This window comes from Hyla sarda, chromosome 1 (assembly GCF_029499605.1).
Source record: "Hyla sarda isolate aHylSar1 chromosome 1, aHylSar1.hap1, whole genome shotgun sequence".
Taxonomy (NCBI): Eukaryota; Metazoa; Chordata; class Amphibia; order Anura; family Hylidae; genus Hyla; species Hyla sarda.
Window position 1 is genome coordinate 560,526,923 of NC_079189.1, and position 17,221 is coordinate 560,544,143.

General features: G+C 44.9%; 1 protein-coding gene across 4 annotated transcripts in view; it reads left to right on the forward strand.

The window, feature by feature from the left end:
* Window positions 1-43: 43 nt before the first annotated feature.
* KIAA1328 (KIAA1328 ortholog) overlaps window positions 44-17,221 on the forward strand; it is a 154,622-nt gene continuing 137,444 nt past the window's right edge. For 2 of the 4 annotated variants that reach the window (XM_056542776.1, XM_056542762.1), the window contains exons 1-2: window positions 44-195; window positions 14,064-14,104. In XM_056542776.1, coding sequence (XP_056398751.1) covers window positions 44-195; window positions 14,064-14,104 — 193 coding nt within the window. Of the gene's footprint in view, window positions 218-14,063; window positions 14,105-17,221 lie in introns of all 4 variants that reach the window. The other 2 variants (XM_056542771.1, XM_056542782.1) reach the window with 2 other exon arrangements.

The window sequence follows — 17,221 nt, forward strand, 5'->3', positions numbered from 1 at the left end:
ACGTCTAAGTTCCTCTTCCTGTACGTGCCAGAACTGTGGTCCAATGGGACAGAGGCGGGATGGAGCTGCAACCAATGAGAGCGCTAGATACGGGAGGGCGAGGTTTGGGCTTGGTTGCTGGGGCGCCGGGGGTGGCGGGTGTTTGAAGATGGCGGATGTTGCTGGGGAAGGAGCCGCGGCGTATTGGAGTCAGGACGGTATCCTTTACCGGAGAGCGGTATGGACGCTAGGAAACGGGTGCTGATTGCTGTGTGTATATGTGCGTTATAGAGAGGGCGTCCCCTACATCTTGTGTATATAGAGAGAGCGTCCCCTACATCTTGTGTATATAGAGAGAGCGTCACCTACATCTTGTGTATATAGAGAGAGCGTCACCTACATCTTGTATATAGAGAGAGCGTCACCTACATCTTGTGTATATAGAGAGAGTCACCTACATCTTGTATATAGAGAGAGCGTCACCTACATCTTGTGTATATAGAGAGAGCGTCACCTACATCTTGTGTGTATAGAGAGAGCGTCACCTACATCTTGTGTGTATATATAGAGCGTCACCTACATCTTGTGTATATAGTCACCTACATCTTGTGTATATAGAGCGTCGTCTACATCTTGTGTATATAGAGAGCGCGTCGCCTACATCTTGTGTATATAGAGAGCGCGTCGCCTACATCTTGTGTATATAGAGAGAGCGTCGCCTACATCTTGTGTATATAGAGAGAGCGTCCCCTACATCTTGTGTATATAGAGAGAGCGTCCCCTACATCTTGTGTATATAGAGAGAGCGTCACCTACATCTTGTGTATATAGAGAGAGCGTCACCTACATCTTGTATATAGAGAGAGCGTCACCTACATCTTGTGTATATAGAGAGAGTCACCTACATCTTGTATATAGAGAGAGCGTCACCTACATCTTGTGTATATAGAGAGAGCGTCACCTACATCTTGTGTGTATAGAGAGAGCGTCACCTACATCTTGTGTGTATATATAGAGCGTCACCTACATCTTGTGTATATAGTCACCTACATCTTGTGTATATAGAGCGTCGTCTACATCTTGTGTATATAGAGAGCGCGTCGCCTACATCTTGTGTATATAGAGAGCGCGTCGCCTACATCTTGTGTATATAGAGAGAGCGTCGCCTACATCTTGTGTATATAGAGAGAGCGTCGCCTACATCTTGTGTATATAGAGAGAGCGTCGCCTACATCTTGTGTATATAGAGAGAGCGTCGCCTACATCTTGTGTATAAAGAGAGCGTCACCTACATCTTGTGTATAAAGAGAGCGTCACCTACATCTTGTGTATAAAGAGAGAGCGTCACCTACATCTTGTGTATATAGAGAGAGCGTCACCTACATCTTGTGTATATAGAGAGAGCGTCACCTACATCTTGTGTATATAGAGAGAGCGTCACCTACATCTTGTGTATATAGAGAGAGCGTCACCTACATCTTGTGTGTATAGAGAGAGCGTCACCTACATCTTGTATAGAGAGAGCGTCACCTACATCTTGTATATAGAGAGAGCGTCACCTACATCTTGTATATAGAGAGAGCGTCACCTACATCTTGTATATAGAGAGAGCGTCACCTACATCTTGTATATAGAGAGAGCGTCACCTACATCTTGTATATAGAGAGAGCGTCACCTACATCTTGTATATAGAGAGAGCGTCACCTACATCTTGTATATAGAGAGAGCGTCACCTACATCGTATATAGAGAGCGTCACCTACATCTTGTGTGTATAGAGAGCGTCACCTACATCTTGTGTGTATAGAGAGAGCGTCACCTACATCTTGTGTGTGTGTATAGAGAGAGCGTCACCTACATCTTGTGTGTGTGTGTATAGAGAGAGCGTCACCTACATCTTGTGTGTGTGTGTATAGAGAGAGCGTCACCTACATCTTGTGTGTGTGTGTATAGAGAGAGCGTCACCTACATCTTGTGTGTGTGTGTGTATAGAGAGAGCGTCACCTACATCTTGTGTGTGTATAGAGAGAGCGTCGCCTACATCTTGTGTGTGTGTGTGTGTGTGTGTGTATAGAGAGAGCGTCACCTACATCTTGTGTGTGTATAGAGAGCGTCACCTACATCTTGTGTGTGTATAGAGAGAGCGTCACCTACATCTTGTGTGTGTATAGAGAGAGCGTCACCTACATCTTGTGTGTGTATAGAGAGAGCGTCACCTACATCTTGTGTGTGTGTGTGTATAGAGAGAGCGTCGCCTACATCTTGTGTGTGTATAGAGAGAGCGTCACCTACATCTTGTGTGTGTATAGAGAGAGCGTCACCTACATCTTGTGTGTGTATAGAGAGAGCGTCACCTACATCTTGTGTGTGTATAGAGAGAGCGTCACCTACATCTTGTGTGTGTATAGAGAGAGCGTCACCTACATCTTGTGTGTGTATAGAGAGAGCGTCACCTACATCTTGTGTGTGTATAGAGAGAGCGTCACCTACATCTTGTGTGTGTATAGAGAGCGTCACCTACATCTTGTGTGTGTATAGAGAGAGCGTCACCTACATCTTGTGTGTGTGTGTGTATAGAGAGAGCGTCACCTACATCTTGTGTATATATAGAGCGTCACCTACATCTTGTGTATATAGAGCGTCACCTACATCTTGTGTATATATAGAGCGTCACCTACATCTTGTGTGTAGAGAGAGCGTCACCTACATCTTGTGTGTATAGAGAGAGCGTCACCTACATCTTGTGTGTATAGAGAGAGCGTCACCTACATCTTGTGTGTGTATAGAGAGAGCGTCACCTACATCTTGTGTGTGTATAGAGAGAGCGTCACCTACATCTTGTGTGTGTATAGAGAGAGCGTCGCCTACATCTTGTGTGTGTGTGTGTGTGTGTATAGAGAGAGCGTCACCTACATCTTGTGTGTGTATAGAGAGCGTCACCTACATCTTGTGTGTGTATAGAGAGAGCGTCACCTACATCTTGTGTGTGTATAGAGAGAGCGTCACCTACATCTTGTGTGTGTATAGAGAGAGCGTCACCTACATCTTGTGTGTGTATAGAGAGAGCGTCACCTACATCTTGTGTGTGTATAGAGAGAGCGTCACCTACATCTTGTGTGTGTATAGAGAGCGTCACCTACATCTTGTGTGTGTATAGAGAGAGCGTCACCTACATCTTGTGTGTGTATAGAGAGAGCGTCACCTACATCTTGTGTGTGTATAGAGAGAGCGTCACCTACATCTTGTGTGTGTATAGAGAGAGCGTCGCCTACATCTTGTGTGTGTATAGAGAGAGCGTCGCCTACATCTTGTGTGTGTGTGTGTGTGTGTGTATAGAGAGAGCGTCACCTACATCTTGTGTGTGTATAGAGAGCGTCACCTACATCTTGTGTGTGTATAGAGAGAGCGTCACCTACATCTTGTGTGTGTATAGAGAGAGCGTCACCTACATCTTGTGTGTGTATAGAGAGAGCGTCACCTACATCTTGTGTGTGTATAGAGAGCGTCACCTACATCTTGTGTGTGTATAGAGAGAGCGTCACCTACATCTTGTGTGTGTATAGAGAGAGCGTCACCTACATCTTGTGTGTGTATAGAGAGAGCGTCACCTACATCTTGTGTGTGTGTGTGTGTATAGAGAGAGCGTCACCTACATCTTGTGTATATATAGAGCGTCACCTACATCTTGTGTGTATATATAGAGCGTCACCTACATCTTGTGTATATATAGAGCGTCACCTACATCTTGTGTATAGAGAGTCACCTACATCTTGTGTGTGTATATAGAGAGCGTCACCTACATCTTGTGTGTGTATATAGAGAGCGTCACCTACATCTTGTGTGTGTGTGTATATAGAGAGCGTCACCTACATCTTGTGTATATAGAGAGCGTCACCTACATCTTGTGTATAGAGAGAGCGTCACCTACATCTTGTGTATAGAGAGAGCGTCACCTACATCTTGTGTATATAGAGAGCGACACCTACATCTTGTGTATAGAGAGAGCGTCACCTACATCTTGTGTATATAGAGAGCGACACCTACATCTTGTGTATATAGAGAGCGACACCTACATCTTGTGTATATAGAGAGCGTCACCTACATCTTGTGTATATAGAGAGCGTCACCTACATCTTGTGTATAGAGAGCGTCACCTACATCTTGTGTATAGAGAGCGTCACCTACATCTTGTGTATAGAGAGCGTCACCTACATCTTGTGTATAGAGAGCGTCACCTACATCTTGTGTATAGAGAGCGTCACCTACATCTTGTGTATAGAGCGTCACCTACATCTTGTGTATAGAGAGCGTCACCTACATCTTGTGTATAGAGAGCGTCACCTACATCTTGTGTATAGAGAGCGTCACCTACATCTTGTGTATAGAGAGCGTCACCTACATCTTGTGTATAGAGAGCGTCACCTACATCTTGTGTATAGAGAGCGTCACCTACATCTTGTGTATAGAGAGCGTCACCTACATCTTGTGTATAGAGAGCGTCACCTACATCTTGTGTATAGAGAGCGTCACCTACATCTTGTGTATAGAGAGCGTCACCTACATCTTGTGTATAGAGAGCGTCACCTACATCTTGTGTATAGAGAGCGTCACCTACATCTTGTGTATAGAGAGCGTCACCTACATCTTGTGTATAGAGAGCGTCACCTACATCTTGTGTATAGAGAGCGTCACCTACATCTTGTGTATAGAGAGCGTCACCTACATCTTGTGTATAGAGAGCGTCACCTACATCTTGTGTATAGAGAGCGTCACCTACATCTTGTGTATAGAGAGCGTCACCTACATCTTGTGTATAGAGAGCGTCACCTACATCTTGTGTATAGAGAGCGTCACCTACATATTGTGTATAGAGAGCGTCACCTACATATTGTGTATAGAGAGCGTCACCTACATCTTGTGTATAGAGAGCGTCACCTACATCTTGTGCGTGTATAGAGAGAGTCACCTACATCTTGTGCGTGTATAGAGAGAGTCACCTACATCTTGTGTCTGTATATAGAGAGCGTCACCTACATCTTGTGTGTGTATAGAGAGAGCGTCACCTACATCTTGTGTGTGTATAGAGAGAGCGTCACCTACATCTTGTGTGTGTGTATAGAGAGAGCGTCACCTACATCTTGTGTGTGTGTATAGAGAGAGCGTCACCTACATCTTGTGTGTGTGTATAGAGAGAGCGTCACCTACATCTTGTGTGTGTGTATAGAGAGAGCGTCACCTACATCTTGTGTGTGTGTATAGAGAGAGCGTCACCTACATCTTGTGTGTGTGTGTATAGAGAGAGCGTCACCTACATCTTGTGTGTGTGTATAGAGAGAGCGTCACCTACATCTTGTGTGTGTGTATAGAGAGAGCGTCACCTACATCTTGTGTGTGTGTGTGTGTGTGTGTGTGTGTATAGAGAGAGCGTCACCTACATCTTGTGTGTGTGTGTGTGTGTGTGTGTGTGTATAGAGAGAGCGTCACCTACATCTTGTGTGTGTATAGAGAGAGCGTCACCTACATCTTGTGTGTGTATAGAGAGAGCGTCACCTACATCTTGTGTGTGTGTGTGTATAGAGAGAGCGTCACCTACATCTTGTGTGTGTGTGTGTGTGTATAGAGAAGAGAGCGTCACCTACATCTTGTGTGTGTGTGTGTGTATAGAGAGAGCGTCACCTACATCTTGTGTGTGTGTGTGTGTATAGAGAGAGCGTCACCTACATCTTGTGTGTGTGTGTATAGAGAGAGCGTCACCTACATCTTGTGTGTGTGTGTGTATAGAGAGAGCGTCACCTACATCTTGTGTGTGTATAGAGAGCGTCACCTACATCTTGTGTGTGTGTGTATAGAGAGAGCGTCACCTACATCTTGTGTGTGTGTGTGTGTGTATAGAGAGAGCGTCACCTACATCTTGTGTGTGTGTGTGTGTGTGTATAGAGAGAGCGTCACCTACATCTTGTGTGTGTGTATAGAGAGAGCGTCACCTACATCTTGTGTGTGTGTGTGTGTGTATAGAGAGAGCGTCACCTACATCTTGTGTAGAGAGAGCGTCACCTACATCTTGTGTAGAGAGAGCGTCACCTACATCTTGTGTAGAGAGAGCGTCGCCTACATCTTGTGTAGAGAGAGCGTCGCCTACATCTTGTGTAGAGAGAGCGTCGCCTACATCTTGTGTAGAGAGAGCGTCGCCTACATCTTGTGTAGAGAGAGCGTCGCCTACATCTTGTGTAGAGAGAGCGACACCTACATCTTGTGTATATAGAGAGCGTCACCTACATCTTGTGTATATAGAGAGCGTCACCTACATCTTGTGTATAGAGAGCGTCACCTACATCTTGTGTATAGAGAGCGTCACCTACATCTTGTGTATAGAGAGCGTCACCTACATCTTGTGTATAGAGAGCGTCACCTACATCTTGTGTATAGAGAGCGTCACCTACATCTTGTGTATAGAGAGCGTCACCTACATCTTGTGTATAGAGAGCGTCACCTACATCTTGTGTATAGAGAGCGTCACCTACATCTTGTGTATAGAGAGCGTCACCTACATCTTGTGTATAGAGAGCGTCACCTACATCTTGTGTATAGAGAGCGTCACCTACATCTTGTGTATAGAGAGCGTCACCTACATCTTGTGTATAGAGAGCGTCACCTACATCTTGTGTATAGAGAGCGTCACCTACATCTTGTGTATAGAGAGCGTCACCTACATCTTGTGTATAGAGAGCGTCACCTACATCTTGTGTATAGAGAGCGTCACCTACATCTTGTGTATAGAGAGCGTCACCTACATCTTGTGTATAGAGAGCGTCACCTACATCTTGTGTATAGAGAGCGTCACCTACATCTTGTGTATAGAGAGCGTCACCTACATCTTGTGTATAGAGAGCGTCACCTACATCTTGTGTATAGAGAGCGTCACCTACATCTTGTGTATAGAGAGCGTCACCTACATCTTGTGTATAGAGAGCGTCACCTACATCTTGTGTATAGAGAGCGTCACCTACATCTTGTGTATAGAGAGCGTCACCTACATCTTGTGTATAGAGAGCGTCACCTACATCTTGTGTATAGAGAGCGTCACCTACATCTTGTGTATAGAGAGCGTCACCTACATCTTGTGTATAGAGAGCGTCACCTACATCTTGTGTATAGAGAGCGTCACCTACATCTTGTGTATAGAGAGCGTCACCTACATCTTGTGTATAGAGAGCGTCACCTACATCTTGTGTATAGAGAGCGTCACCTACATATTGTGTATAGAGAGCGTCACCTACATCTTGTGTATAGAGAGCGTCACCTACATATTGTGTATAGAGAGCGTCACCTACATATTGTGTATAGAGAGCGTCACCTACATCTTGTGTATAGAGAGCGTCACCTACATCTTGTGCGTGTATAGAGAGAGTCACCTACATCTTGTGCGTGTATAGAGAGAGTCACCTACATCTTGTGTCTGTATATAGAGAGCGTCACCTACATCTTGTGTGTGTATAGAGAGCGTCACCTACATCTTGTGTGTGTGTATAGAGAGAGCGTCACCTACATCTTGTGTGTGTGTATAGAGAGAGCGTCACCTACATCTTGTGTGTGTGTATAGAGAGAGCGTCACCTACATCTTGTGTGTGTGTATAGAGAGAGCGTCACCTACATCTTGTGTGTGTGTATAGAGAGAGCGTCACCTACATCTTGTGTGTGTGTATAGAGAGAGCGTCACCTACATCTTGTGTGTGTGTGTATAGAGAGAGCGTCACCTACATCTTGTGTGTGTGTATAGAGAGAGCGTCACCTACATCTTGTGTGTGTGTATAGAGAGAGCGTCACCTACATCTTGTGTGTGTGTGTGTGTGTGTGTGTGTGTGTGTGTGTATAGAGAGAGCGTCACCTACATCTTGTGTGTGTATAGAGAGAGCGTCACCTACATCTTGTGTGTGTGTGTGTGTATAGAGAGAGCGTCACCTACATCTTGTGTGTGTGTGTGTGTGTGTGTATAGAGAAGAGAGCGTCACCTACATCTTGTGTGTGTGTGTGTGTATAGAGAGAGCGTCACCTACATCTTGTGTGTGTGTGTGTGTGTATAGAGAGAGCGTCACCTACATCTTGTGTGTGTGTGTGTGTGTATAGAGAGAGCGTCACCTACATCTTGTGTGTGTGTGTGTGTGTGTGTATAGAGAGAGCGTCACCTACATCTTGTGTGTGTATAGAGAGCGTCACCTACATCTTGTGTGTGTGTGTGTGTATAGAGAGAGCGTCACCTACATCTTGTGTGTGTGTGTGTGTGTGTATAGAGAGAGCGTCACCTACATCTTGTGTGTGTGTGTGTATAGAGAGAGCGTCACCTACATCTTGTGTGTGTGTATAGAGAGAGCGTCACCTACATCTTGTGTGTGTGTGTGTGTGTGTATAGAGAGAGCGTCACCTACATCTTGTGTAGAGAGAGCGTCACCTACATCTTGTGTAGAGAGAGCGTCACCTACATCTTGTGTAGAGAGAGCGTCGCCTACATCTTGTGTAGAGAGAGCGTCGCCTACATCTTGTGTAGAGAGAGCGTCGCCTACATCTTGTGTAGAGAGAGCGTCGCCTACATCTTGTGTAGAGAGAGCGTCGCCTACATCTTGTGTAGAGAGAGCGTCGCCTACATCTTGTGTAGAGAGAGCGTCGCCTACATCTTGTGTAGAGAGAGCGTCGCCTACATCTTGTGTAGAGAGAGCGTCGCCTACATCTTGTGTAGAGAGAGCGTCGCCTACATCTTGTGTAGAGAGAGCGTCGCCTACATCTTGTGTAGAGAGAGCGTCGCCTACATCTTGTGTAGAGAGAGCGTCGCCTACATCTTGTGTAGAGAGAGCGTCGCCTACATCTTGTGTAGAGAGAGCGTCGCCTACATCTTGTGTAGAGAGAGCGTCGCCTACATCTTGTGTAGAGAGAGCGTCGCCTACATCTTGTGTAGAGAGAGCGTCGCCTACATCTTGTGTAGAGAGAGCGTCGCCTACATCTTGTGTAGAGAGAGCGTCGCCTACATCTTGTGTAGAGAGAGCGTCGCCTACATCTTGTGTAGAGAGAGCGTCGCCTACATCTTGTGTAGAGAGAGCGTCGCCTACATCTTGTGTAGAGAGAGCGTCGCCTACATCTTGTGTAGAGAGGGCGTCGCCTACATCTTGTGTAGAGAGGGCGTCGCCTACATCTTGTGTAGAGAGGGCGTCGCCTACATCTTGTGTAGAGAGGGCGTCGCCTACATCTTGTGTAGAGAGGGCGTCGCCTACATCTTGTGTAGAGAGGGCGTCGCCTACATCTTGTGTAGAGAGGGCGTCGCCTACATCTTGTGTAGAGAGGGCGTCGCCTACATCTTGTGTAGAGAGGGCGTCGCCTACATCTTGTGTAGAGAGAGCGTCGCCTACATCTTGTGTAGAGAGAGCGTCGCCTACATCTTGTGTAGAGAGAGCGTCGCCTACATCTTGTGTAGAGAGAGCGTCGCCTACATCTTGTGTAGAGAGAGCGTCGCCTACATCTTGTGTAGAGAGAGCGTCGCCTACATCTTGTGTAGAGAGAGCGTCGCCTACATCTTGTGTAGAGAGAGCGTCGCCTACATCTTGTGTAGAGAGAGCGTCGCCTACATCTTGTGTAGAGAGAGCGTCGCCTACATCTTGTGTAGAGAGAGCGTCGCCTACATCTTGTGTAGAGAGAGCGTCGCCTACATCTTGTGTAGAGAGAGCGTCGCCTACATCTTGTGTAGAGAGAGCGTCGCCTACATCTTGTGTAGAGAGAGCGTCGCCTACATCATGTGTAGAGAGAGCGTCGCCTACATCTTGTGTAGAGAGAGCGTCGCCTACATCATGTGTAGAGAGAGCGTCGCCTACATCTTGTGTAGAGAGAGCGTCGCCTACATCATGTGTAGAGAGAGCGTCGCCTACATCATGTGTAGAGAGAGCGTCGCCTACATCATGTGTAGAGAGAGCGTCGCCTACATCATGTGTAGAGAGAGCGTCGCCTACATCATGTGTAGAGAGAGCGTCGCCTACATCATGTGTAGAGAGAGCGTCGCCTACATCATGTGTAGAGAGAGCGTCGCCTACATCATGTGTAGAGAGAGCGTCGCCTACATCATGTGTAGAGAGAGCGTCGCCTACATCATGTGTAGAGAGAGCGTCGCCTACATCTTGTCTATAGAGAGAGCGTCGCCTGCATCTTGTCTATAGAGAGAGCGTCGCCTGCATCTTGTCTATAGAGAGAGCGTCGCCTGCATCTTGTCTATAGAGACAGCGTCGCCTGCATCTTGTCTATAGAGACAGCGTCGCCTGCATCTTGTCTTCACCAATCGGGTGCATCCCTCCAGGAAGGCTCGTTATAGGCTGCAGCAGGGAGATATAGGTACAGTAGCAGCGTGTGCCCATGTGTGTGAAGTCTTCTGGCATTTACTGCTGCATACCTGAAGAAATTGCCTGCCCGACACCCGGGACGCAAAATTTTGTTCCGGGAGTTTGAGACCCCTGTTGTATAGAGAGTGTCAACTAGATCTTGTGTGGAGAGTGTGTCAACTAGATCTTGTGTGGAGAGAGTGTCGCCTAGATCTTGTGTGGAGAGAGTGTCGACTAGATCTTGTGTGGAGAGAGTGTCGACTAGATCTTGTGTGGAGAGAGTGTCGACTAGATCTTGTGTGGAGAGAGTGTCGACTAGATCTTGTGTGGAGAGAGTGTCGACTAGATCTTGTGTGGAGAGAGTGTCGACTAGATCTTGTGTGGAGAGAGTGTCGACTAGATCTTGTGTGGAGAGAGTGTCGACTAGATCTTGTGTGGAGAGAGTGTCGACTAGATCTTGTGTGGAGAGAGTGTCGCCTAGATCTTGTGTGGAGAGAGTGTCGCCTAGATCTTGTGTGGAGAGAGTGTCGCCTAGATCTTGTGTGGAGAGAGTGTCGCCTAGATCTTGTGTGGAGAGAGTGTCGCCTAGATCTTGTGTGGAGAGAGTGTCGCCTAGATCTTGTGTGGAGAGAGTGTCGCCTAGATCTTGTGTGGAGAGAGTGTCGCCTAGATCTTGTGTGGAGAGAGTGTCGCCTAGATCTTGTGTGGAGAGAGTGTCGCCTAGATCTTGTGTGGAGAGAGTGTCGCCTAGATCTTGTGTGGAGAGAGTGTCGCCTAGATCTTGTGTGGAGAGAGTGTCGCCTAGATCTTGTGTGGAGAGAGTGTCGCCTAGATCTTGTGTGGAGAGAGTGTCGCCTAGATCTTGTGTGGAGAGAGTGTCGCCTAGATCTTGTGTGGAGAGAGTGTCGCCTAGATCTTGTGTGGAGAGAGTGTCGCCTAGATCTTGTGTGGAGAGAGTGTCGCCTAGATCTTGTGTGGAGAGAGTGTCGCCTAGATCTTGTGTGGAGAGAGTGTCGCCTAGATCTTGTGTGGAGAGAGTGTCGCCTAGATCTTGTGTGGAGAGAGTGTCGCCTAGATCTTGTGTGGAGAGAGTGTCGCCTAGATCTTGTGTGGAGAGAGTGTCGCCTAGATCTTGTGTGGAGAGAGTGTCGCCTAGATCTTGTGTGGAGAGAGTGTCGCCTAGATCTTGTGTGGAGAGAGTGTCGCCTAGATCTTGTGTGGAGAGAGTGTCGCCTAGATCTTGTGTGGAGAGAGTGTCGCCTAGATCTTGTGTGGAGAGAGTGTCGCCTAGATCTTGTGTGGAGAGAGTGTCGCCTAGATCTTGTGTGGAGAGAGTGTCGCCTAGATCTTGTGTGGAGAGAGTGTCGCCTAGATCTTGTGTGGAGAGAGTGTCGCCTAGATCTTGTGTGGAGAGAGTGTCGACTAGATCTTGTGTGGAGAGAGTGTCGACTAGATCTTGTGTGGAGAGAGTGTCGCCTAGATCTTGTGTGGAGAGAGTGTCGCCTAGATCTTGTGTGGAGAGAGTGTCGCCTAGATCTTGTGTGGAGAGAGTGTCGACTAGATCTTGTGTGGAGAGAGTGTCGACTAGATCTTGTGTGGAGAGAGTGTCGCCTAGATCTTACGTGGAGAGAGTGTCGCCTAGATCTTACAGGTGCTGTATCATTTTCTTTCCTAGAAAAGTGGACTACGTAGAAAATGAAGCCCCCAAAAATTGCAAACTTATGAGGCAAAGCCGTGCAGTTTTCTATAGCAACTAATCAGATTGCTTTTATTTTTCATAGGGTTTTTTAAAAATTAATGTGATCTGATTGGTTGCTATGGGCACTGTACCACTCTCTCTACACAGGTTTTGATAAATCTCCCCCAGTGTGACTTTAGCTGTTGCAAAACTACAACTTTCCTGACAGCTTGTCCTGACAGTCCGGGCATACGGGGACTTGTAGTTCTGCAACAGCTGGAGACACTTCTGGGGGTGCTGAAGAGTCACGTCTGATGTAAAGAAGCTGAGAGTGTCACTTAGTGCTGGGTGGTTCGTACCGAATACCGGCTTCTTACATGACAGTGCGCTCAACCTATCACCGGCCGAGGTGGAAGATGGCTGCGGCCGGTGATAGGCTGACGGCTCTCCGACGTTCCCATCGCCAGGAAGCAGGTGAGGCTGGTATTGAAGGTGAGTTAAAGTTTATTTTGTGTATCTTTTGTAGCTCGGGCATAGGGATACATACAGCGTACAGTACAGAGTTCCAGTGCTGGCGGCCCGCAACAAAAAGGAGGACGAGGAGGGCAGCGCTTGCGGGTGACGTGATTAGTTCCCCATCAGGGACAGCGCAGTGCTGGGCTGATAATTGGGGGGGAAGCATAACAGCGCTCACGGGTCACATGATATGGGAGGAGAAATACTGTGGAACCGCCATAAGTTACAAAAATGCCGTGATACACATTTTTGGTCATACCGCCCAGGTCTAGTGTCACACACAACTATTGTGGAGATGTCATGTCTGTCATGTATAGATGGTGTTTTGGAATGAGATCACATGACCACTCTGACTACTGACTGAGGTGTCAGGATGGTGGATGAGGGAGAGTCAGTATTGACTGTATAGCTGAAGTGTCACATAAATCTGCTATACAGTAGAATGAGTGACCTACACCAATTGGCATAACAAAATTAAAAGGGGTAATCCAGGTTTTTATATATATATATATATATATATATATATATATATATATATATATATATAATTTACTATGCTACAGGGGCTGTAAAGTTAGTGAAGTTCATAATATAGTGTCTGTACATGTTTTATGGTGGTCTCGCAATTCTTTGATTTTTTTTGACCCAATATTTTTAACAGCATACAAAATGAGTGTCTTCTCAGGTTTTTCCAGGTTGCAGTGTGGCCCGAGACATTACATCACTAGTCAGGTGTTCAGAGGGAGTCTGTCTGCTTCAATGGGTGGAGCTGCCGCTGGGTGGGAGGGAGATGATTCTAAAGTGAATTGTAGTTTTGCAACAGCTGGAGGCACCCTGGTCAGAAAACACTGGTCTATTGCATGGAAAGGAGCACATGTGTGTTTCAATGGGTGGGGTGACTGATGTGTGGGAGGAAAAAAAGTGACCTCACACTTACAAACAAGGAATTAAGGGGCTTGTAGTTTGAGGGAACGAACTCCAACAGGAAATATCCACAAAAAGCCTCAGCGTTATGGTAATCTCACAACATAGACATTTAACCCCAAAGCAATCACAGATCCTTCATAGTCAGGTCCATTACTGGCTGTCAGGTACGTATTAAAATCACCTTATGAGAAAGGAAGGAAAGTCCAGCGATATGGATGCGGTGAGAACAGTATACATCAAACCACAAACGCGTTTCGGATCAGGATAGATCCCTAGTCATGATAGATGTCATTGCCATGACTATCTGTGAGTTTCCGGGCGTGTAACGCTGCCGCCCTGTCTGCTGCGCAGGTGTGGAGTTTGGAGTAGTCATGCTGTCAGCCTCTATCGGTTTAAAATCACCTTATGGTGGATGTCACAGAAAATGGAGTAATTGAGGAAGATGCCTCAGTGTGATGAATTATGTTTTCTTCCATCTGTTGTAGAGTAGCGAGTGTGTCACGTGTATATTTCAGAGGGAGTGTGCGGGTGTCATGGCTGTCCCATCATACAGGGTGTCAGTCTCTACATGAAGACGTCTTGCATTGTCATTGAGTTTTCCTTAATGTCCTCCGAAGATTCTGATGAGGAGCAGCAGATGGTCTACATGCCAGGTAGGTCCTGTCACCACTTCTCCTGTCCTTAAAGGGGTACATTTCAAATGTCAAGTCAACTGGGGCCAGAAAGTTAAACAGATTTGTAAATTACTTCTATTAAAAAATCTTTATCCTTCCAGTACTTTTTAGTGGCTGTATATTACAGAGAAAGTTTTGTTTTTGGATTTCTTTTTATTTTTTTTTAATTTTTTTTCTGTCCACAGTGCTCTCTGCTGACATCTCTGTCCATGTCAGGAATTGTCCAGAGCAGCATAGGTTTGCTATGGGATTTGCTCCTGTTCTGGACAGTTCCTGATACGGACAGAGGTGTCAGCAGAGAGCACCATGGACAGAAAAAAAAGAAATCCAAAAAGAACTTTCTCTGTAGTATATAGCAGCTAATATACTGCTAAGTACTGGAAGGATAAAGATTTTTTTAATAGAAGTAATAGACAAATCTGTTTAACTTTCTGGCACCAGTTGATTAAAAACAAAATGTTTTCCACCAGAGTACCCCTTTAATCATTCCTGTGCCCTGATCTGGTGAGATGTCGCCTAAAGCTGCACTCACACCACGTTTAGGGCATACGGCAGCTGGATCCAGACCCTATTCATTTCAATTAGCTAGTGATTCTGGTTTTTTTGTATAGAATCAATTTTTTTTTTTTTTTTTTTTGCCAGACTAAAAAAAAGCGCAGCAGACTGGATACAGTCCAAATTATTTACCGACCAGAGTCACTAGCGAATTGAAATAAATTGGGCACAGCATGGGATATGGCAGCAACCGGTTTTCAAATTCTCCCGTCAAGCTGCTGTATGCCCCAAACAGGCCATGTTTACATATACAATATATATATTTTTTTTTTAAAGTGCGATATGTCCGCACAGAAAACACTGCTGGACATTCGGCAAATTAGAATTTTCTGGCATTAAAGGGGTATTCCAGGAAAAACTTTTTTTTTTTTTTTTATTTATTTTATTTATTTCTTTTTTTTTTTTTATAAATCAACTGACTCCAGAAAGTTAAACAGATTTGTAAATTACTTCTATTAAAAAATCTTAAGCCTTCCAATAATTATTAGCTGCTGAAGTTGAGTTGCTCTTTTATGTCTAGCAACAGTTCTCTCTGCTGACATCTCTGCTTGTCTCGGGAACTTCACAGAGTAGAAGAGGTTTTCTTTGCTTCTACTCTGGACAGTTCCTGAGACACGTGTCATCAGAGAGCACTTAGACAGAAAAGAACAACTCGACTTCAGCAGCTCGTAAGTAATGAAAGGCTTAAGATTTTTTTAATAGAAGTAATTTACAAATCTAGAAAAAAGAGGTATTTTTTTTTCAGACCTCCAGGAGAATAAATGCTATAATTAATGCAGTAATAAAAGATCGTGCTTCAATTATAATTAACTATAATGTATTTTATTAAAAATTCTGATATATATATATATATATATATATATATATATATATATATATATATATAATTGTGTATAGATAATTGTATTTTCCCCCACAGAGGGCCCTTGTGGAGGAGATAAACAGTATATATCTTAAAATAAAATATGAAAATTAAGAGTATTAAGAATTAAAAAATTAATGAAATTCATCACTGATGCATAAACTGTATTGAATGGGTTAAGTCTAGAGATGAGCGAACTTACAGTAAATTCGATTCGTCACAAACTTCTCAGCTCAGCAGTTGATGACTTTTTCTGCATAAATTAGTTCAGCTTTCAGGGGCTCCGGTGGGCTGGAAAAGGTGGATACAGTCCTTGGAGACTCTTTCCTAGGACTGTATCCATCTTTTCCAGCCCACCTGAACAGCTGAACTAATTTATGCAGGATAAGTCATCAACTGCCGAGCTGAGAAGTTCGTGACGAATCAAATTTACTGTAAATTCGCTGATCTCTAGTTAAGTCCTTTTATGCAATCCTGCTTAAAACAAAAGTTCTTGGCAGTTCATAGTAGTAGATAATATTAGATACAGTTGCAGTTGGCTTCCTTAGAAAAGGAAAGTATAAAGACACAATGTATCAGCGATTGACAGTCTTAGTGATATACAGTGTTACCCGTCCTTAGCAGAGATCACAGCTCAGGTTTCGCTGGATTGTGAGAGCACTTTCAGGCGCTGACAGCTCTGATTGATGTGGCTGCAGAGAGGTACGTGCTGGAGCAGGTCACCATTGTGCTGGTGACCAGGAGGAAGCTGTTCACTGTAGCTGATAGCCTCGTGGTGCTGGCGTGTGTCGTCAGGAGTTCCCGGGTTCTCTCCTCCAAATCTCTCTGACTTAATGGACCGGGCTGTATTAGGCTGCAATGTTGGATTAGATCAAGGAAGCTTTCAATCCTTTGGATACAGAATATGCAGATACCGCTAGGTTAGTTAAACAGTTCAGATGTAGCGGTTTTTCAGTGATGAAATCAGACTAGACATGTTTCAGGGTTCTATACTTTGACCCTTTCCTCAGTAGTCATGACTTAGCATTTATTCTCCTGGAGGTCTGGACAAAAAAAAACCCTTTTTTTTTCTACATTTTTCTACATTTGTATATTGCAGCTTGGGTATAGCTGCTTGTCCATTTGACCTTGGGGAATATTTAGTTGTGAGCTGCACATAACCTTCTTTTTTTCTTTTAATTTACAAATGTGTTTAACTTTCTGGAGCCAGTTGATATCTAAAAAAATTTCTTCCTGGATAACCCCTTTTTAATTTGCAGAAAGAATAGACACGACTATTCTTGCTGCTGACGGAAATCCCAGTGAAATCAATGGGACTTTGCTGCCGCGGGATATTCCTACGGAATTTCGCTTAGAAAGTCTGCTGTGTGAACATAGCTGTATGCTGCTGCTCTGTGTCGGGCCATTTTTCATTTTTGCACTTTTGTTTTTTCCTCCTCGCCTTCTAAAGATCAAACACTTAAAATTTTTCACCTACAGACTCATATGAGGCCTTTTTAATTTTTTTTCCACAAAATCTATAGCGAAACCAGAAAGAAAATATTTGTGGGGCAAAATTGGAAAAAAAATGCTAATTTTTTGTAAATTTTGGGGGCTTCCGGTTCTACGCATAGCACTTTTCAGTACAAATGACACCCTATCTTTATTCTGTAGGTCCATATGGTTACAATGATGCCCAA